This window comes from Brachyhypopomus gauderio, chromosome 8 (genome assembly GCF_052324685.1).
Source record: "Brachyhypopomus gauderio isolate BG-103 chromosome 8, BGAUD_0.2, whole genome shotgun sequence".
NCBI classification, from domain to species: domain Eukaryota; kingdom Metazoa; phylum Chordata; class Actinopteri; order Gymnotiformes; family Hypopomidae; genus Brachyhypopomus; species Brachyhypopomus gauderio.
The window spans coordinates 5,343,166-5,365,940 of NC_135218.1; the positions used below are offsets into that span (position 1 = coordinate 5,343,166).

Consider the following 22,775-nt stretch of genomic DNA (forward strand, 5'->3'; position numbering starts at 1 on the left):
ACTGAAGGGGTGGGAGGGTAATACTGAGGGGTGGGAGGGTAATACTGAGGGGGTGGGAGGGTAATACTGAAGGGGTGGGAGGGTAATACTGAAGGGGTGGGAGGGTAATACTGAGGGGTGGGAGGGTAATACTGAAGGGTGGGAGGGTAATACTGAGGGGTGGGAGGGTAATACTGAGGGGGTGGGAGGGTAATACTGAAGGGGTGGGAGGGTAATACTGAGGGGTGGGAGGGTAATACTGAAGGGGTGGGAGGCTAATACTGAAGGGGTGGGAGGGTAATACTGAGGGGGTGGGAGGGTAATACTGAAGGGGTGGGAGGGTAATACTGAGGGGGTGGGAGGGTAATACTGAGGGGGTGGGAGGGTAATACTGAAGGGGTGGGAGGGTAATACTGAGGGGGTGGGAGGGTAATACTGAAGGGGTGGGAGGGTAATACTGAGGGGGTGGGAGGGTAATACTGAAGGGGTGGGAGGGTAATACTGAGGGGGTGGGAGGGTAATACTGAAGGGGTGGGAGGGTAATACTGAGGGGGTGGGAGGGTAATACTGAAGGGGTGGGAGGGTAATACTGAGGGGGTGGGAGGGCAGTACTGAGGCTGTGCATTAAAAACCAGGTATGACTGATCAGTAGGAACAATTTTGTGGATTAGCAGCGAATGCAGTATATGTGCAAACTTTTCAAACATATTCTGTAATTGTTGTCACACTCAAGGCATTTATGTTTGGATTTAGAGAGTGAGGAAGTGGGTAAGAAAGAGTGGGGGAGAGGGAGAGGGTGGAGGTGTTTGTGTGTGCTATTACGCACTAGGCAGGGTCTGTGGGGTTTATCGGAGGTCTAGGGGAAAATGGATGAAGAAATAAGGCCCAGCAGGGGATGTGTGTGAATGGGAGTGCCTTTCAAGCATCTCAGCTTATCAAGGGTCCAAAATATCCCATTAAAAAGGAAAACTTTCCTTTCTGCGCAGCTTGTACTCATCATGCTGTATTTAACATTTAACAAGATTTCACTTCTTTTAAGACATAATAAACACTCAGACACGCACCCCAGAGATTGAAAGAGAGAGAGAGAGAGAGAGAGAGAGAGAGAGAGAGAGAGAGAGAGAGAGAGGGAGGGAGAGGTGGATACAGCACTGCACAATAAAACCTTTAGTTCATTATTGTATGGACGTACCTGGTCTGGTATTTGCTTGCCGAGATATCTCCTGGCTGTACATCTTTTCTTCGATGCCAGGTTCAGTGTCTGCTTCTTGGGACAAAGTTATTAAAGCAAAATGTCATAGGCTATACAATATTCATAAAACACCAGCTATCTGCCCCATACATCTCCACCCATGCAGATCACCTCATGCATCTCAACTTGTGTAGTCCACCTCGTTTTCATACCCAGTAAATACATTGCATGCAACACTACGTCCGAACCGGACTTTGTTTCGTGTTGCCCGGTGCCCACTCGGGACACCGCGGACAGGCTGTGTCATAACGCTCTGCGACGGAGACGTTTGTCTGACGCTCCTGTCAAACCTCAAAATCCAATTATTTGGCACATTCTGTGCAGCCTCGAGGTTTTTACCTCCTTATTCAAGTTGCTTCTGTGTGCAGATTTGAGACTAGAGAGGCATTAAAATGCTAATTGCTGATATCTGTAGCAGCTTGAAGGAGCAGAGCAGGGCGCTGTTGTTCAAACGACTTTGTGGTTCGTTATTGACAGGGCTAATGGCGTACCAGAGTTCAGTACACCAGTGATAGCAATCTTGCACGCTAATTGATTTCGGGTGGTTTCTGCCTGCTTTGATGCCCACCGTTGTCATGCCTTATGGGTATGAATGGACAGAGAGCGTAAAGAGGCTGTTTGAAGAGTGTGTGTGTGTGTGTGTGTGTGTGTGTGTGTGTGTGTGTGTGTGTGTGTGTGTGTGTGTGTGTGTGTGTGTGTGTGTGTTTGTAAGTCTGTCCAAATGTACCTATATGATCGTGTATGAATGGGTGGTCAAATTTGTGTGTTTATGTTCAAACGTGTATGTTTTTGTTACTGACACTTTGGTGTGTGCATGTTCCAGACTGAAGAGAACTTGATGGCCAACCCACAATCCATTGCTCTGGAGTTTGTGGAAGACCCCAACTTCAAAAACAAAGTCAACTATTCCTACACTGCTGTACAAATCCCCACTGACATCTACAAGGGCTGTGAGTGCTTATCTCTCTTACATACAAACATACACGCATACAGTACACACTACACGCAAGACTATTCATAGACAACCTCATTTATTTGGGTAACAGATGATCCATGATGACATCGCATAACAGCAAAACATTATTAAACTATTCTGGCTCCAGTTTAAACTGACAAAATGAATAGCCCAAAAATATCCTGAGATTCGTCTGATCTGATCTGATCTCACACTGGATTTTGTGGTGGATTTTCCAGCTGACAGTCCCAGCTAAATTGCTGCCTTTCCTTTTCATTCTTTGATAAGATTTCCCGTCATGATACGAGCATTTCTCAGGGAAGACAACACACCTCCCTCCTAGAAAAAGCAAGAGTTGTGTGTTATTTGTAAGGACACCTCAAACCGCTGCCATCTGTGCACTAACCAGAGCATCGATGGCTACATTTGTGTTAGATTAATGGTCACTCTGGCTAGTTTGACAGCAATATCCTTTATATTCTTTGTATGTACATATTGAACACATGGGAGACAACATCGCTCAATCGCTTCTCATGTTAGTCGGTTATTTGTGTCTAAGATTAAGTTTAGCAATCATATCATTCTGTTTTTTTGGTACAAATATTATGCAAGATTTGAACTCAAACATGTTATTTCAGTGTTCAGAATGACTGGTATTTACACAGTGAGTAGAGACACACTTTACACTGTACGTCATACCCCAGTAATAAAGCACCAGCTCTATTACCTCTAGTTCCAACGGAGATAGAAATGAGTCAAGGCAGAAGATAGTATAGTAAAGTGGGCTACAGTAGTATAGTTAAGTGGTTAAGTTATACAGCTCCTGTTTCCCATGGGCCTTTGAGGAGGAAGCTTTCTCTCAATCTCATTGGTGGATCGATAGAATGTGAAATCTTAGCAGGTCCCCACAGCTGCAGGATCATTTAGGTTGTAAGTGTGGTGACCGTTTCTAATCGATAGGAACACATGAGGTGTGTGGGTTGTAAGTAATGGTAGAACACTGTAGCGGTGCTGGGCGTGACCGGTGAGGTGGAGAAGCTGGCATGTATGCACCACAGACCTTCTTTGCCTCCAGAGTGTAATCTCTTACACCGGGACTGTTCTGTGATAAGCGTCCTGTTCCTTCAGTCTGGGTGAATAATGTGATAATGAATAATCAAGTTGTTTCTACTAACAACAAAGCAACCTTAAGAGAATTAAAGCATCAAGATGAAGGAACACAATCATCACCAATGAACCAAACCTTTCAGATATATGAAACTGTCAACATTAACATAATTCACTGTAATGTCTAGTGTGGATTATAAATAGATTCTCACTTTTCCGCCAGAGTAGGATATTTATAGTTCGCAACAGTGGTGTTTGTGTAATGGCTGTAAATCACATCTGACATTCATTATGAATGCAGTTTCTATTTCGTTCTACAATGTTGTTAAACATTGTTAATGATAATAAAGCATGACGGTTGTGTCCTAACAGCCCTGGGGGTTTGTGGGAATTGTAGTTTGGTGTCAGAAAAGGAGACACCAAAACACTTTGCCAAAAGACTACCGCCTCTTTAATTGCAATAGAGTGGGAACCAGCAGGTGAAGCAAAGAAGGAGGCGTCAGAGTTGAGGGTGGAGGCACCATGATGGAGGAATAATAATTACCAAGGAAACCTAAACTGAGAGGTCAGGTAGGGGTCATAGAGGCCAGGAAAGGTGAAAGTTCCTGATTAGCAGTGCACGATTCACAGTGTCTTCGTGGTTCACAGAAACAGTTAAGTTGTTTAAATGTTAAATGTAATCAGGCAGTTGTTGGTTAGTCTGAGAGTATGTGTGCATTAATGTGTAAATACACAGAGGCATTCATGACACCGTTCAGAATGATATTTCAAAGCTGGTTAATAGGCCCATTACATGATAAATTAAAAGCCCTTACGTTACTATATTAAATTGCCATCTAGTTGAGAGAGATCTCAGTAAAATCACTCGGGGCCGATTGTGCTGGCTGGGTGCCAGGGTTGTGGAGTGGTGCGATCCACAGCAGACAAGTGTTTACCAGTCACGTGACCTTATTTGTCTCAGATAGCGCTATACTGTGAAGTAAACAAGTGCTAAAGTCCACGGCAGGTTAAGAGCGCTTCACTGCTGTAGTGGGCGTGGCCAAGCCTGTGTGGCTCTCCCTGGCCACTTAACACCCCTGTGACCTTGTGAGCATGTCTGAACCATCCACCAGCTTTGGGGTATAGGGCAGGCAGCGTGGGGCTTTGGGGTATAGGGCAGGCAGCGTGGGGCTTTGGGGTATAGGGCAGGCAGCGTGGGATTGGTCTGATCCATCCACCAGCTTTGGGGTATAGGGCAGGCAGCGTGGGGCTTGTCGCATGGGGCGTTGTGATGGCGCGCTAAGGGTGGCTTTCAAAAGGTGGCATCACACATTTTTCATATCACTGTGTTCTAAAATTAGACACCCACACAGGAGCACACACACACACACACACACACACACACACACACACACACATTCACCCACAGCTGCTATAGACCGCTAGAACCATGCCAGGCAGTTAGTGCACATGTTTGATCACATCTGTGATCAGCAATTGTTTGCTTATTTGATTAAATTCAGAGTAGGCCATTGAGAACAGCAGAGCTTGGGCATTTGGGATGAGCAGGAGATTTCAAAGGCAGGGCTTCTTGACCCATCTGTCCACCAAAATCCCTCTCCATCTCTCCAAACTACACAGCTCATGCTGTGATCCCGCCACAGCAGACAGACGGAATTATGGGATGCTGAAGAGAGCGAAAGGTTCGGCTGAGACTCGACAGAACACATAATGGCAGCGTGGGTGACCGTTTCTTGTTTTGTTAATTTGATATCTTCACCAGCGCCTCTTTTAGGGGTGTAAACGGGGCTCGCGTGTGCGCGCGCCCCTGATTCGATTATTCTGCAGGGCTCCATGGCCATTTATTGAGGTTGAGAACGTTACCCGTCTCACCCATAATGAACCGTTTTATGATTCATTATCCCGGCGCTGGATCCCACTGCCAAGCCTGCAAACTTTCTAATTAGCACAGGTCAAAGAGCCAAACAGTTTCTCGTCTAATTATCGCCGCCTATTACTGAATTGGCACCAGAAGAAAAGCCACGTGAGCCGGGTGGGCGGGTGTAAAGAGGGCGGGGTTTCACTCATAAGGCCATAGAGGGGGAGGAGCTTTCACTTGAACTGTCTGTGGAAAGAGTCATAAACGGTCAGACAGTTCATTTCATATTTCTGCTTGTGTGTTCCTTAGTAATCAGAGGCTGTTCAGCAGGGTCTCAGAAACATTAGTGAAGTTAATCAGTCTGAGATTATTTCATTATTTATGCTGCATAAGGATTTGGAGAGAAATTTCCTAATGGTCATTCCAGTTGTATTGAAGCCTGAACCCTTCCGTCTCTATCAAGAGTAATGACCTTTATGCTATCAGCTCAAAGAACTCACTTATCCTTCATTATTTAGCACGTGGCATTTATTTGTTCGTTTGTCTGACTGTCTGATTTGTTTATTTTTGAATAACCTCTGTAGGTGATTGCTGTGGCTGGAGATGGTAACAGAAATGGTGGCTGATGGTGGAAAGACTAATTGCGTGTGTGAGTGAGATTAGGAAGAGGCAGTTAGCGCTTGTTTGAATGAGGGATTAAGCTCCTTCACAGCACACATGCTCATGACTGCAGAGGAGAATAAGGGATGTTTCAGAGAAAGAGGAATATATTTATTCGATAGTTTGTTTGGGCATGGTGACATTTCCTCTCTGGAAATACAATCGACTCCATATGGATGAGAGAGAATGATTTACGTTTAGGATTACAGAAGTCATTCATTTAAGAGCAAAAGACTCATTTCTATAGGATTATGAGTCACTGATGTAATAGCCCAATGTTGTTGGACAAAGTTACTGAAGTATCACTGTTTTAGAATGTCCGCTCACGTGATGTTTTTTGTAATGTTAGCCAACAATGGAGTGTAGTCACGTTTAAAGAGTAAACGTAAATAGCAAGAATGAACTGTGGGGTTTCAAATTCATTTTCAGTGAAGCAGACTTCAGCTCTCCTTCCCCTACCTTAGCCTCTCTCTCTCTCTCTCTCTCTCTCTCTCTCTCTCTCTCTCTCTCTCTCTCTCTCTCTCTCTCTCTCTCTTCCTCTCTTCAGCAAAGCCACTGAAGTAGCACTATCACCCCTGCACACGCTAATTAAAAACCCCAACGCAAACGACGCCCTCCTTCACTCACTGCCAAGCTCCCAAATTATATTTCAATTGTTTACGGGTTACTGTATCATTTTAATTGAAAATCTCTCTTCATTTTATATTTCTGTGAGGGGGGTTGGGGGGGGGGGGTGTTCCACGAACATCCCCCACTGAACAAACCCCCATTTCCTGTTCTAAAGAGCTTGAAATGGTTTGAAAGGAAGAGACTAAAAGCTCTCAGTCTGACATTTGCAGTATTCACAGACACTTGATGCAATGATGCAGCATTGCTTGAAAAAATACAGAGGAGCTGTTAAGAAACTTAAAAACATACAGTTGGTTAGCAGACCTTTGGTGTTACCAGATGTTTACTTGCTGAGTGACTAATCAGAGTTTCTTGAAGCTGTTCTGAGTTTTAATTGACAAAGAGACAAAGCACATCCCCTTGGTCCAGTTTACTCACACTCTAAAATGGAAAAAAAAATGTAACTTCAGTAATGTCCTTGGCCCCTCTCAGTCAAATACATTGAGAACATTAGAGGTTTTTAAATGTCAAGCGATTGTATAGGTTGTATCAGCGGTGTTTAGAGCGTCACCTTGTGGTTTGCCAGATCGTTTGATAGGCACTCCTGCAGGCCAACGGAGAACCATCTGTGCGCTTCTGTCGATGTCAACGTTGGTGTTTCGCTTCTACAACAGGCCTGAACTGCCCTGCGTGGGTTTACCTGAACGTGGTGTTGATTGCTGGCGTGTGCGTTTGGCGTATGTGGTTTTGGCCATGACTGGGAGAGAATTAGGCAGAGGGAAAGTGGGCATTAGGAAGGGGAGCTCTCTTCCTCCACGATTCCTCTTCCAAACGTGTGCTGTGTGTCTAGATAATTGTGCCTGCTCCATCATCCAGACAGAGAGGGTAGCCATGACGGATCACTGTCGCCCCTCCTCCTCGTGTCACACTGTGTGTGTGTGTGTGTGTGTGTGTGTGTGTGTGTGTGTGTGTGTGTGTGTGTGTGTTGGGAGAAAGGGCATATGATTGCTTTTTGGCTGCTGAGGTAAGGTCAGTATGTTTAGGGTAGGCTGAGCAAAAGAGAGAGAGAGAGAGATAGAGAGATATTTAGTGATGTAAGTGTTTGCACAGCTGATTAAAGACCTCTGTCTGAAGTATCCTGTCTCTCTGGAAACTTTGTGTACTTCACTACATATCTCCATATAGTTCACACATATTAATATTAAAATTGACACCGAAGTAACTGTTTTCAATACCTTCTAAGTAAGATACATATTACTTAGAAGGTATCAAAAAGGTGTGTATGCATGTGTGTGAACTCTGTTGTTGTATAGGGTGTGACCTTGTGCGTAAGCTTGCAGGAGTTACGTGTGTCAGCGTCAATTTTTAGATTTTCTACATGAGCCTCTCATGTGTCTGTCCATACGTGTGCGTTTGGCGTGAATTCCCCGACACGTGTAGATGAATGTGCTCGTCATCAGGACCCTGGAGAGCGCCTCAGCTGCCCCACAGTGAGTAATAGGAGTGGAGGGTTGGCCCACTGAGCCATGGCTGGTGTTCTCCACAGCCCATAAATCGCCCGTATAACCGGGGCATCTCCACACACCAAGTCCTGTTCCGTAATGGCCCAAACATTTAGCACAAGCACACCTCCTAAATGCGTCAAAAGGACGGTGTCTGATGGATTAGCTTTTAAGGCTAACACAGGTCTCTCTTGCTTTCTCTCTTCATGTCTCGCTCTCTCTCTTTCTCCCTCTCTTCTTTGAAAGATGAGCCTGGGAACTATTTCTCAAGGAAGGGTTTGTGGTCTCGGTACCACCCATGAATTTGCCTTGGTGGATATTTTTCTTTTTATCAACTGTCCAGAGGAAGTCGCACCGTGTCCTCGACGAATAAATCAGCACACCTTGTACACACACACACACACACACACACACACACACCTTGTCCCGTTTCCTTATCAGCCCAGTGCTCATATTTCTGTGCAGATGACCTGCAAGGGCTCCGCGCTTGCATGCAGGGGTGTGCGTACCTGTGTGTGTGTGTGTGTGCGTGTGTGTGTGTACACGTGTCTGGACCGTTGTCCGTTAACACCAGAGCAGGCGTCGTGTCTGCATACCCCCCAGGGTGTTCTAAACAAGCAAGGCACTGTGGCATTTGTCATAGTATCCTTGACTCAAAGACAGTACCCCCCCCACCAACACCAGGACAGGAGTCAAAAGCAGCTCTGTCTCAATCCATCAGCATTCTCTCCTAACTCCAGTCCTGCACCAGGATGTCACCTTCCTCAGGTACAACGTGCTGTTTTCCTTTGTGGCATGAGCGTAATGCAGTAACGCACAGCTTGTATTCCTAACACTGAGAGCAGTGCAGAACGCTGGCGGACCCGCCCAAACCGGCTCATCTGAGGGCCACAAACCTACCGTCCATGGGTCGGGTTACGCTCCGGTCACCGGTCCCTCTGCCAGCCGCGTGGGTGTTATGAGCGGGGTTTAACGGGCCTGTGGGTACATGGAGAAGTTTTGGATAGGGCTCACTGGCTTGGAGGCACTCTGGTGGGGTGGGGGTGGGGGGGTGGGGGGGTGGGGGGGGGGGGGGGTGTGGGGGGTGCGTTTTTGGCCCCATCTTATCTAACCCCAGCTGCCTCTCTGATTCAATCAGAGGACAATCCCCTCTCTCATCCTCTGTTTCTCCTCTAATCAGTTGACCATTACCAGCCTGATAGCACTCAATGACACGTGTGTGTGTGTGGGTGTGTGTGTGTGTGTGTGTGTGTGTGTGTGTGTGTGTGTGTGTGTGTGTGTGTGTGTGTATCTATTAAATAGTAACTAGCAGTCAGAGTCTGATGATAGGAGATTCTGGAGATTTTCAAAGTGAGAAAGAGCAGGAGAGAGAGAGAATTAAAGAAAGACAACAGAAGGTTAAAATGTGCCCTACATACATAAAGTTGTACTGTGGATAGTAGAGAGAGGGATGCGGAAAGAGAGAGAGAGAGAGAGAGAGAGTGAGGGGGTGGTGAAAGAGAGAGAGAGGGGGAGTGAGAGAGAGAGGTGTACATACACATTACCCAGGACAAGGGGAGAGAGGGGAGGAGAGAGAGGGAGTTTAGTGCCTGGGTGACACGTACTTGCACCCAGCAGAACGTGGCCCAGGCTGACAGGGGCGACGGCCAGAGCCACACGGGAACCGAACCTGCAGTGACACATGGACCCAGGAGAGCTGAACAGACAGGGGGACAGGACCCAGCACAGACCCTGGTGCAGACCCCAGCACAGACCCTGGTACAGACCCCAGTACAGGCTCTAGACCCAGAGGCGGAGAAGGACAGAGAGCAGCAGCTGTCAGGTGACGATGGAAGGCGGGCCAGAGCTGCCTCCTCCAATCACATCAGTGAGGCGGAGCTTCCAGCGGGGATGGTTATATTACCTTGTATCGACACAGAGTGATAAGGGTGATTAGGGAAGTGCTTAGGTTGAAAAGGACAATTCATTTAAACATGTTTTTGTTTTGTTTTGTTTTGACGAGTTGAACATCAGTATGATAATTAGAGCTGATAAACAATTAGAATATTCCACTTGGAGCCTTGTATAAAAGTTCATGTGTATCTTGCAGTGCTTACATTTTAGAGGGGAAAAAATGACCTTATAACCCCACACATAAAACACTTTTAGCCAGATCCACAGAGACAATGCTCTCTATGCACTGTAGTCTTAGTGTGTGTGTGCGTGTGTGTGTGTGTGTGTGATATATATATATATATATCCTTGTGGTTCTGCAACTGAATATTATCATAATAATAATATCTGTGCTTTATGTCATAATATCTATCCTTTATGTCCACTTTCCAAGGGCCACTGCTACCAGCTCATAGTCACACACACACACACACTGCATTACCCAAGGTCACATCTAATCTCACTGTTTGACTTGGCCACTGTGGGGGCTTGCTGTCCTCTGCCGTTTTTGCTCAGTGGAAAGCATATGTTATTTACATTTACATTTTCATGGGCACCTGACATCTGGCCCAGTGTCTAGTTTCAGCCATTATCAAAAACATCTGCGTCCACTAAACAGCATTAATTCAGTAGTAACGATTGGTTATTGGTTAAGGTTTTGTTGCTGGTGATTGTAGCATTAGACTACCACAGTAATCTCTCCCAAATGTGTGGCCTGTATATGAATGTTTGAAGTTTCCTTTTACAACACTGACGACAGTGATCAACACTAGTTAGTGATGCTCCAGAGTCTAAAACATTCACTGCGAATGTGAAGCGCCTCTTCCTTTAGCTGCTCTCATCCTGCCGTTTCAGAATAGTTTAAGGCAAACAGGAAAGCTGAAGCTGAATCTATTCTGCTGCTGGTTGAGGAATATTCATATCCTCCAAACCTCCCAGCCTTTATACCACGACAAGAACACAGACAGCTGAAGGAGGCGTAGGTTCAAGGAACATCAACCACCAGGCTCACAGGACCTGCTTCATTTCTGCTTTATTTAAGTGCACCGTACCTATAAATGGTGACAAACTACAAGAACTTACTTGTGCTTCTATATCCAATTCCCATTTTTCAATAAAGATTTCTTAACTAAGATTTACCTTGATTGAAATTTGACTACATGTATATCTATTTTTACCAAAGCATTGCATTATTATATGCTACACTGGGCCTACAGTCACTGACTATGGCCCCTAATTTCATTAGATCCACCTAGGAGCATTTTATCATTGGCCAGAGTTAGTCATCCGTTAGCCATTCATCACCTATCAGCTTCTGTCCACAGGAGTTGATGTCCAGACCGTTCAGTAGCCGCTGAACGGACACAAATTTGTCAGGCACAGTTATTGTTGGGCTTGGCCCACATGTGTGTGACACCGCTGGCCTGAGAATGGTCCCGCACACTAAACGGGCCCTCCAGCAGGGGGCCTGGTGCCGGGGAACATGACTAGTGATGAAGAGGTGCTTCCTACCGGCTTTCCTCCTGTCTTTGTCGAGGAGTTACACTGCAGCCAATCAGATGAACTAATCTGAAGAGGTTTGGATTGAAGGGCTCAAACATCGGGAGGTCTGATGGGTCTGCTTGGCATACATTATGCATAGCAACGGAAACAGGGGCCCTTTGCAATTCTGAATCATTTTTTTTCAGCTGTAAAAACACAGTGATGATAACAATGCTTTTCCTCTTACTCTTTGTCTTTCTGGCAGCACCCACCATTCTGAACGAGCTGAACTGGACCCAGGCCCTGGAGAAGGTGTTCATCGATAACAGCCGGGAGGATCCGTCTCTGCGCTGGCAGGCCTTCGGTAGCGCCACCGGGGTCACTAGATATTACCCAGGTGAGACTTGTAGCTGCGCACAGAGGCGCTGATCCGAAGAACCAGACATCGTTCTAACAGAGCGAAACTAAACAACCCACTAAAGCTCTTTAGTGAAAAGGATAAACTGGTCACTTTCTCTTTTCTTTCACATCAAGACACATTTCAAAAACAGAACGAACATTTGCCACCACTACTTTTCCCAAAATAAGTGCATTTAATATAAAACCATTTGAAATAAGCATATATATTTATACACTATGTAGTAATAGGTTACTAGTGATTTGTTTGCTCCTATATGTCCTTCTGATACTGCAGTGTTTAGGATTCACCTGTGTGTGTGTCTCTCCCTCTCTGTCAGCCACACCATGGAGGACACCCTATAAGATCGACCTGTACGATGTGAGGAGGCGACCTTGGTGAGTGCGGGCCTGCATGTGCAGGGTGTGTGGGGGGGAAGAGGAGAGGTCCATTTTACACGAGAAGCTGACATGGCAGATTTTTTCCCAAGCCCCTGCTGTTCACCACACCCAGAGCAGATGGTATCTGAAACACCGCGCTACACGTAGCACAGCAACTAGGTGTGGGCAGTGAAGACGTGCAGATACTAAGGAAGCAACCTTGCGCCCAGGTGCTAAGCAGCTAGCACGCTAGCACGCTAACAGACTAGACGTGGAGACTGAAGCCGGCTAATCTAGCGTGTCCCAGAGCAGGGCGGAGAACTAGCGAGGTGCTAACAAGGCTCCTCTGACAGGCTAATTAAGTTCACACTCGGTGCGACTGTCCCCTGTGCATTCACACGGGGAAAAGGGAATCCCCGCGTAGCTGTGAAAAGCGGTTAACCCGGGGGTGAACAACAAAGTCTCGTCGCTAGTCAGCTTGCTAGCCCAGTAGAGCGATGGGCTGACTGACAAGTTAAACGGGGGAGCCTTTTATGAATCGTGTTGGCTCAGTTTGCTATATGGGAGCTTTCAGTGTGAGCGTAAACGTCAGAGCTGACAGAGCTGGGGGGATGCGGGGATGAATAAGCTACAGCTTGCGCCGTCTAGCTTCCCTGTAATCTTCCAGAGCGCGTGGGGCCACGGGCTGCGTGTGCGTGCCGTGTACACGCGTGTACGTGACAGCAAGTGGCATGCTCCAGTCTCAATTTGCATTATTTCTTTGGTCCATTCTCTGCCCACCGTTCCTAGACACACCCCCCCCCCCCCCCCCCCCCACCTCGCCTTCAAGAGCCCCTTTAATACTGTTGCCTAGCAACCCGTGCCCAGCTGCGCTGAGTGGCAGGGCCGTGGCGGGGGGGGAGAGTCAAGATGTGTCAGGTCAAGTTTGGGTGATTATGGGCCAGCGTGCTGCCTCTGCGTGTTCTCCTCTCCGTGTAACTCCACCATTGCCACGTCTCAGGTGACGGAGCGTTGTCGGCCGACTACGGCGAGCGAGAGCGCCGGGGAGCCCGGACGCGCGTGCTGACACGCATCGCCAAATGAGCGTCGGCTTCTGCCTTTTCAAACGTTCGCCGATAAGCCCGTCGGATCCTAAAATAGCGGCATCACTCAAAGGTGTTTGACTAATGTAGCTCGTAGACCTCATCAGCTTACGCAGACACAGGCAATTACACAGAGGTTCTTCTTAAAGGAGCGTGCGCATCGATACGCCCGTGGCGTGCGCCTGCGTGTTTGGGAAGTGCGGACCCCGACGGTCTATGGCGTCACCAGTACGACAGACGGCAGCGTAATGGTTCACCGGTAATAACCCTCCACCGTTCCCCTTCTGATTTAACTCTTAACACTGACCAAGAAAATGACGGGGACAGTCAACATTCTTAATTGTCTCCAATTGCCCTGACGTTAATTATTAACAAGGCTCCGCCTCTGTCAGCACTGCTTATGGAAAGAGGGCAGGAGAGAATAGTAGTATGGGGGGGGGGGGGGGGGGGGGGGGGTGAGGATTTAGAGGTGGGAGAATTGGAGATTTACAGAAGAAGGAGGGGATTTGAAGGAGAAAATATAGACAGAGGTGTGCTTCTGTTAGCCGAGTGTCGCGGGGATGCCATTAGCGCACGGGTTCAAGCCAGTATAGTGGCCCCGAGCAGATATTGATTTCTGGGAAAAGTCAATCTGCCCCCTCAGTAAATATTATGGCAGCTGCTCAAACCCACCAAGATCCATGGATCCAGAAATGTCACTGCCGCTGGGCTGGGCTGGCCGGTCCAGTACTCCCACGGCTTCACTGAGAGGTGAAGTAGCAGACGAGATGGCCGCAGCCAAGAGAGGTCAGCCGTGTCCTATCATGAAACTGTGTAAGTGGATTCATTAAAAAATTAATAATAAAAAAAACATAAATCACGTTTTTTTTGTGTTTGTTTAAGTAAATGAATCAACAAAATAGCATTAAACCTCACAGGTGACCAGTGCAGGAATGAGCTTCATACACATAATATTGATAGCAGACATTTAAGATAGTAGGTAGTTTTTTTATTTAAGATTAGGGCATCAAACACGACATGGATGCAGAGACCTTGCCTCATATTCTGATACCAGAGGTGGGTAGTAACGTGCTACTTTGACCTTGATTTATATTTTGCTTTGGTAACATTTTGAACAAACTGTACTTGTAAGACTTCAAAAGAGGGCACCTAATACCTTTACTCGAGTACAACTCCATGTTCCAAAATGTATTTTCACTCCACTACATTCAAGTACATTCGTCGCATTACATTTTAAAATCACTTTAATTCAGTGCACATTCCACAGCCTGGGCTGTCAGACGTAGAAGTGTTGGTCTAGGGGAGGGGCACACACTGCGGAACAGACAAAAGGCCCCAGGAGGCGATCAGAAATGAATAAATAATAAGACAAATAAAAAAAGGGCCTCCGTTCCGAAGTTGACACTTGATGACAGAACTGTTCGGAATGGGGGGGGGGGGGGGGGGGGTGTTATGGTGGTGAACAGGAAGTTCTCCTCATGTCCGCATGAGAAAAGCTTAGTAAATGTATTAAATCAGCTTGCATTGCCATTTTACTAAATACTTGTTTATTTTACTTAAGTAGTAATTAAAATGTAAACTTTTACTTCACATGAATATTTATTTTAATGTATCTTTGGCCAGACTCTTACATGTCTGTCTCATGGTGTCAAATATTGTTTTCCAGAAATGTAGTTTATTTTCTTTAGTTTCACTAAAGGTAAACAGAGACTGCTGTGGTCATCTCCCAACACCCACAGGAGAATTTCTCCATCAGACCCGTTGAAAAGAGTTGGATAAATAAAAGCAAGACAGCATCTTGCCATGGCTGCAGTACTCCACACTCTGACAAACTTAATCTTAATTCAATCTTTATTCACCAGACCCGTACTGTGGAAGAGTGCAGGGACGAGCCGTCCGTAAAATAATACGCCCATCAGCGCACGCACACACACACACACACACACACACACACACACACACACACACACACACACATATATATATACACACAGGCACACACACACACACAGGCAATGCCATATATACGTGCGTGCCCAAACACACACATTTGAATTCACACATGCACTCATTAGAGCACGTGTACAATATTACTCATACACAATTTAAATATTAAACATAAGTTAACGCACATATTACCAACAGTCTCTCTCTCTTACATCTGCACAATCTCTCACACTCCCACTCACACTCCCACTCACACACACACACACACTCCCACACACACACACACACACACACACACACACACACTCCCACTCCCACACACACACACACACACACACACACTCCCACACACACACACACTCCCACACACACACACACACACACACACACTCACACTCACACTCACACACACACACACACTCACACTCACACACACACACACACACACACACACAATTATGCACTGTCCCTCTGCTTCCACGGCCTGTCACACCTGAATATTTCCGTTCAGAAATCAACAGCTGCGTGGCATGTATGTCACCCAAGCATATCATTTCAACAGATGAGCATCAATAATCGGCTCATCTCCAATGCACTAATTTTAGCCGGCACCTTGTCAAATGGGAATGAGAGACAGAAGCGCAGAAAGACTTTGAAAGAACAGACAGAAAGGGGAGGGAGGGAAATAGAGAGAGATAGAGACAAGAAGACATTGAGATCCAGACGGAGTGAGATAGGAAGGCAGAGAGGGTTGGAGGAGAGAGAGAGAGAGAGAGAGAGAGAGAGAGAAAACAAAGAGAGAGAGAGAGGTCAGAGAGCAGGAACACAATCTCCCCTGAGTGTTCCTGTCCTTTCAGAAGTAAAGCATTGATTTTTAAAGCAGCGCTGTGCCATGATAAAAGTGGCCGGTGAATTGCAGTGTCTCGACTGGGGGAATGCAATCCAATCAAGGCAGCCCAGGCCACAATCCTGCACCGACACGCTTTAACTCGTGCCACGTGTGAATCCTCGAAATATGCTTCTGTCATCTGGGAGAAATGTCCCCTACTATGACTAGGCTTGAGATTTCCCACCCAGCCATCTAGCAAGTATAAATAAGCATATCATTACATAGAGGTACTGTTTTACCATTTTTGCATGAAAGAATTGCCTCTCCCCTTATGACTGATCAAAGCCGCAGTGGCATTTTAGTACTATACCTCCTCGGTGTGGCTGTTCAATATGTTGAGTGGTACTCAATGCAATGTTCGAAGTTGAACAGGTTGTGATGCTTGAGAACTCACAGAGAAGCCACACGTGTTGAATTAGTTCCACGAGGCCTCACCTTGACAATGGACGTCTCGTAGTACCTGCGGGAGAGAATTTATTGCTGGTAGGTTCACCGGCCCATGTTTACAGCTTCGGTACACTCCGGGTCGCGTGGCAGTACGTGTCTGTTCAAGCACGTGTTCTACATACTGTATGGATGTGTCTTGTCGTACCGGACCTGCCGGTGTTTTCCGTGTCGGAACGGAGGCAGATGTTGGCCACGACGGCAGCGCAGACGCGGGGGCCGGGCCGTCCCACGCGTGCTCCGTCACTCGGGGCGTACGGACGCGTCTGCCGGTGAGCGCTGAAGGTTGCAAGGATGCGATGGGGTTGGTGGGTGGCCGTGTCGGGGGGAGCGGGATCACGGTGACACCAGCCGGGCCCATCTGCACGTCACCTGGCCTGGGCACTGGGGAGTCTGGGTAATGAGTGGGAAGCGATGGCGGCACTGAGCCGTGGTGGAGGGGTAATTATGGGGTGGAATCCATGCAGAAACGGCACATCTGGATGCGGCGGGCTGCCGTACGCGCACGGTGCCGGGGTCTAGGACGGGGGGGGAGAGGGGGTGTGTGGGGGTGGGTTTGGAGATCCAGCTGCCCGTTCGGCTCAGCTGGGGAGGGCGGCTAGCTTGGCAGCCTCACTCTGAGCTACGCAGCCTTAGAGCGACGTCTTTGCCGTTCTCACGGGCACCCAAAGACAAAATGGCCGGAAAGAAGGAGTTGTGAAGCTGACTTCTGCAGTGGACTGCTGAATCAGAGACGGGTGTTGGGGGGGGGCACTGCAGATAGGCTGCAGGTGTAGTGGACCTCCAATCATCCGCCAGGGCTGAGCTGTTCCGAAATGGTTGACTTCACGATTACAGAGAAAATCTGGGGCTGTTAAAAATTATTTAATGGAGAATATAAAAGGAGAACCTTGCGGCAAAGGTCACCTATCACCGGCGGGATTAATAGTCTGTACAGCGTCCGGCAACACGATCGGTTAAAGACGGCAGATACAGGCAAAACTAGCGATGTTCTAAAAGCAGCGCAGTAAAGGTGAAACCGAAAAACAACCGAGCGGCGGTAAAACAGATTCGGCACACAACCTGCCGTCGGAGCTGATGCCCACCCGAGGGAGGCCTTGAGACCGTACAGTACATCCCAGCCTCGGTGCTACAGGGCCAAGGACAGAGACTTTCCCTCATCTGTCCATCATCTTCTCCTGTGCTGGCCCAATATCAAGGGAGAAAAGAAAGGCAAAAGCGCCTCCCCACTGGGCGAGCGCACGCCGAAGCACGATTGCCTCGCATGGCGTCACAGGAGAGAGGGACCTTCCTCCCGGGACGCAGGGGGTCCTCGCTGCAGCTGGGGACTCCGTGGCTTAGCTGGGCATCGCATTTTCTGCCCGGCCAAGCGCAAGTGCCACGGAACCAGCTCCATCTCAGACCACGCTCCATCTCAGAGCTCCATCAGCCTTCAGATGGCCTCGTTGGTTTGAGAAAGAAGATTTTTTTTCTGTGTGTTCAGACTCCAATTAGTTAATTCTGTGTTTTTGATTCATTATGAAGGTTGAAAGTAATATCAGAAGTGCTTAAAGCTCAGCTAAATGAATGGAGATATAGATGGCGGTTTTGATCTAACCTATCAAAAACAGGAAAATAGCATCTTAAAAAGAGGGAACTTACCCTTTGTACTGTTATGTTTTAATATTTTGCATGTGGAAAAAACCATTATAGTATAATTGCTTTGGAACCATTCTGAAAGGACAACAGGGGCTTGGTAAGGAAATAGTGCCTATGAGGAGATCGGTATAATCATGCTTCTCAGGATTATCAGCAAAATTAATGAAGTTTGGAAAAGTCATTTGGAAAAGTATTATTATACTATAATGATGTCAGTGAATTCTTTTAACTTCAGGTAAGTACTGACAAATGTATCAATGTTGCAATAGATCTTTAGAAGAGTTAGTGCTGTGAAAAACGCATGCAGGAAACAACAGTCTCCTGTCTCTAGCTCATTTTAGAGGTACAGCACACATACGTTTGCGCGCGCACACACACATGGACACACACACCTTGCAGCTGTCAAGATCGGCCTAGAAGCCATCGCCTCTCAATCACACACATTGGTGCTCGCTCAAAAAAAAAAAAAAAAAAAAAAAAAAAAAAAACCTAGTAATTAAATTGATAAAAGCGTTGTGGCTACAGAACGATTTCTGAATGTCAGCGCAGATCATGAGGAATGAGTGTCTGGCCTAACTTTGATGTGGCAGTGACTGTTATCGGAAATAATTGAATTCCTCCTTTCTGCTACACCCCAAGTGTGTTCGGACGTGAGGGTCCCACACCACTGGAGCTCAGTCCCCTCACGCTCTCTACTGCCATCCTGCTTCAAAGCCTTGGGATTTCAAGCCTTGGGATTTCAAGCCTTGGGAGTTCAAGTGGTGTTGTGGGCTGTATCACCCTGGGAACTAGGGGGTCAAGTTTCCTCTCAAGCTCGGCCGCGCTCCAGAGCGCCGTCCCCGCCGGCTCGTTCCCCAGCTCGCATCAGCAGTCTCATTAGAACCGAAGAAGAGATCCCAGACGATCGGTCTGGCCCTGCAAGCGCACGCCGCTAACTACCTGTCTGTACGGGGGCCAGCTCGCTCGGAATGCAGACCCCCCCCCCCCACAAACACTCCACATTCAGCTCCTGGCCAACCATGCCCAGCGTAATGCGTTTTTAATTGCGCGTGGAAAAACCTCCCTGTGTCTTTTCACTCATTTTCCCCCTTTCGTTCAAGTCTATATGTCACACTCTATCAGCTGTGGACAGACCTGCCCGGCCCGCTCAGCACCCTTTACCCCACCGGTGCCGCACACCTCCGTCTGTCTCCACCGGCTTGGCGCGAGGCTGAAACCGGTCGCTACTTCGTTAAGAGATGTGGAAAAAGTGGAGTTTGGTGATATGTTGGTGATAGTTATGTCTGGAATGGACTTGCTAAAAAGAGAGAAACCGTCTTCTGCCTGTGTAAAGAAACACAGCTGTCATCTATTATGAAACATTTATTTCCCTGGTTCCCGCTCGGTCAAATGTTACATTTGAAGAAGTGGTTTGTCTATAAGCTACCAGAAGGTAGCAGTGAATTACCTTAAGAGTAAAATCCCTTCACTCCACAGTGCGGAGCTTCTCCCTTCATTTAGAGCTGGTGTTTCTCTCCAACTTCTGTGGTTCCGTCCTCAGTTCAGTGGCGCCGCTGTACGTGTGAAATGTGCGACGGGCCTGGAAGTAACGAGCAATACATGCGTCAGCAATGTATGTAACTGACTGGTTTTAACTTCTCTGTTGAACAGGTATATTCAGGGTGCCTCTTCTCCTAAAGATATGGTCATCATAGTGGATGTGTAAGTACTGACCCAACAGACACACACACACACACACACACACACATTCTCTCCATCCTTTATAACTCACATTTACACACACGCCCCAACACCACTCACTTCAAAAAGTCAAATACGAAACAAGCAATGTTGTACTCTAGTGCCACCTGTTGGCTAAAAAAAGTCACCAGACCAGCGTTTCAGTTACAGCAACATGTTAACAAGAAAGCAATGCACATTTTGTACATCACAAAGTTATTTATTCTTGATGTGGAGGTTATATGTTATGAAAAATGGCATTAGCTTTGGGAATTGTTGTTTGAATTGCTGATATATTTTCAGCAGATACAGAATGGACAGATACAGAATGGACTTTGAAGTGTTCTGGATCATGACAGATGTTATCTAACATCCATGATAGTGAATAATAATATACATTGAAATAACCTCTAGAATAACCTGACTGATTGGTTTCCAACTGGTGAAGAAGGGAATTTACTGGCTTGAAAAAGTGCCATTGATGTATCTGTACTGAATTTTAATATCGAAACAAAACTATTTTGAATAAATTCTGCTTCTAAATATATTAAATCAGGTCATATGTGAGGTAATGTTTGCTTGACACATAGATTACCATGACTACATTTTGTTAACACATGCCATTATTATCAGAGGCCCAAGGACGTTGTTAGTCTAGTTTGCCAAGCGGATGTTTCCTGGGTCTCCAGCAGGGTGGCGCAGGAGGGCGGGGGGCGGGGCTGCAGTGATTCCCTTAATACTGCAAAACAGACGCGTGTTGCCTTTACTCACTGACAGCAGCAGAAATATAAACGCACAACTCATTTTACTTAGAAGTTCCTTACAATCTAAACTGATATAAAAGAACTTATTAGAACATGTCCTACTATGTTGTTAATCCATCAAAATGCATTCTTCTATGCTAATGTTTGCAACAATATAACAGTTTTGCTGACGTTTCATACAGAGGTCCTTCATTAACCCTGCAGCTTCATTATATTTTAATCTCTTTCACTTTCTCTCTCTGAAGACATGTGTGTGTGTAGTCTGCACTTTAATTTAAATGATTTATGTTTAATTAAAATGTAATTACATATGTACAAATTAGCTAAATGCGGAGATCGACCCCACAACTGACACACATCCACCCCTACAACTTCCACGTCTCACGGCTATGATGTCATTTATTGACCGGCATCCTGGAATTCACACTGATGGCCATTGCTGTGAAACAGCGATGTAGGATGCTTAGCAACAGGTGCTGCTTAGCAACAGCTTTTTGCTCCATATGTTTCCACTGGCTGCAGTTATAAGGCAAATGGTGTGTGGAAAACTGAAAAACGTGCATTGTAATAATGATTATTTTTATAGCATGCTGATTTATATAGTGCTAATTATTATAATTACTATACGTTGGCAATTGTTTCCAAACATTATACCTTTGAGTTTCAAATGTGCACATTTGTATGCATCTGTAGGAGCGGCAGCGTAAGTGGACTGACTTTGAAGTTAATGAAAACGTCTGTTAATGAGATGCTAGACACACTGTCTGATGATGACTATATAAATGTAGTCCAGGTAAGTACATACACACACACACACACGCACACAAACACACACACACAAACACACGCACACATCAACAGGGCTTCAGTTGATGGTTTTCATAGTTGGTTTTCATAGTCTTATTCTGTCATAGTATTTCATTCAATTTCGTAAGTCAGTTTTACTGCCCCTTTTTATACTTGGCTGTAAGTGAAATGAGAGTTTATTCCAGGAATGTATGGCATGTTCCTGCTGTGCATGTGAGCTGTGTGTTTTAAATAGATCTTTTCTGAAACCCATGAGTTAGGAAATCTATTAGATAGATTAGAGTAGATAGACTTTATTGTCCCATAAAGAAATTTGCCTTGGATACAGACAGTTCCACTGCCATAAACATATAATCCTACAAAAAATTTTAATCTTGACAACATTGTGTCCTGCAAAGTGGGCACAGAGCACACTGAGACCCACCCCCTCCACTCACTCACACACACTCAGTAAAACAGCTGTGTTTTGGCAGCCCGCATCTATAATCCGGGCTAATCCATGCTGCTTAGTGAGAATACGTCTAAATCCCAGCTCTGACGGTACAAAATGAGCAGCAGTAATGTAACCTCTACCTCAGCCTGTTCGCAGCCCTTACGAATCAAAGCAGACTTAGGTCCCATTACAGCGTGTGCGTGCACTCACGAAGGCGTGCGTGCGCTCACGAAGGCACACGTGCGCTCACAAAGGCACACGTGCATGCAGGCCCGTGCACCTTATTTTCTCTGTAATAGTAATCTTACACGCAAACAAATGTCAGCACTCTAAAACTTTCATATTTGAACCACCTTTCATTCATCCTAACCCTAAAATGTCAGCCCATTTGAAACTTGACCTTCAAGAAAAAAACACTATTAAGAGGCTGACATTACCAGCTCCGGAGCGCAGAAATAATCACGAACGCACACAAGAACACGCGGGAGTAGCAAACGCACACTCGCGTGATGACACCTCTTTTTTCCATTTTATTTATATTGTGGGTTTTTATTTTGCACACCTTTCTACAGACCATAATAATGAATACATGTTACTACTGAGAGGTGTGCAGTTGCATACACACACACACACACACACACACACACAGTGGTGGTTGTATGGACTGAGGGCCAGTTGGGCAGTGCTCCACCTGATGTAGCAGGTGTTACTGCAGGGGTGAGCCAATGAAAACTGACAGCAGTCTAATGCACTTGCACACATGCTTGTACACACACACACACACACACACACACACACACACACACACACACACACACACACACACACACACACACATTCCCCATCCTCCAATCTTAATATATTAAAGTCCAGTTTTTAATGTTTATTTAGAGAAAGATTAGTTAGATTACATTTACTACAAACAAGCTTATCTGGTCT

At 46.3% G+C, this 22,775-nt stretch overlaps 1 protein-coding gene across 1 annotated transcript in view; it reads left to right on the forward strand.

Annotated features, from left to right (window-relative positions):
- Positions 1 to 22,775, forward strand: part of cacna2d2a (calcium channel, voltage-dependent, alpha 2/delta subunit 2a) — an 83,978-nt gene that overhangs the window by 39,337 nt on the left and 21,866 nt on the right. Inside the window, exons 6-10 of the mRNA XM_077013686.1 lie at positions 2,055 to 2,181; positions 11,602 to 11,733; positions 12,074 to 12,131; positions 19,764 to 19,814; positions 21,290 to 21,389. Coding sequence (XP_076869801.1) covers positions 2,055 to 2,181; positions 11,602 to 11,733; positions 12,074 to 12,131; positions 19,764 to 19,814; positions 21,290 to 21,389 — 468 coding nt within the window. The remainder of the gene's footprint in view (positions 1 to 2,054; positions 2,182 to 11,601; positions 11,734 to 12,073; positions 12,132 to 19,763; positions 19,815 to 21,289; positions 21,390 to 22,775) is intronic.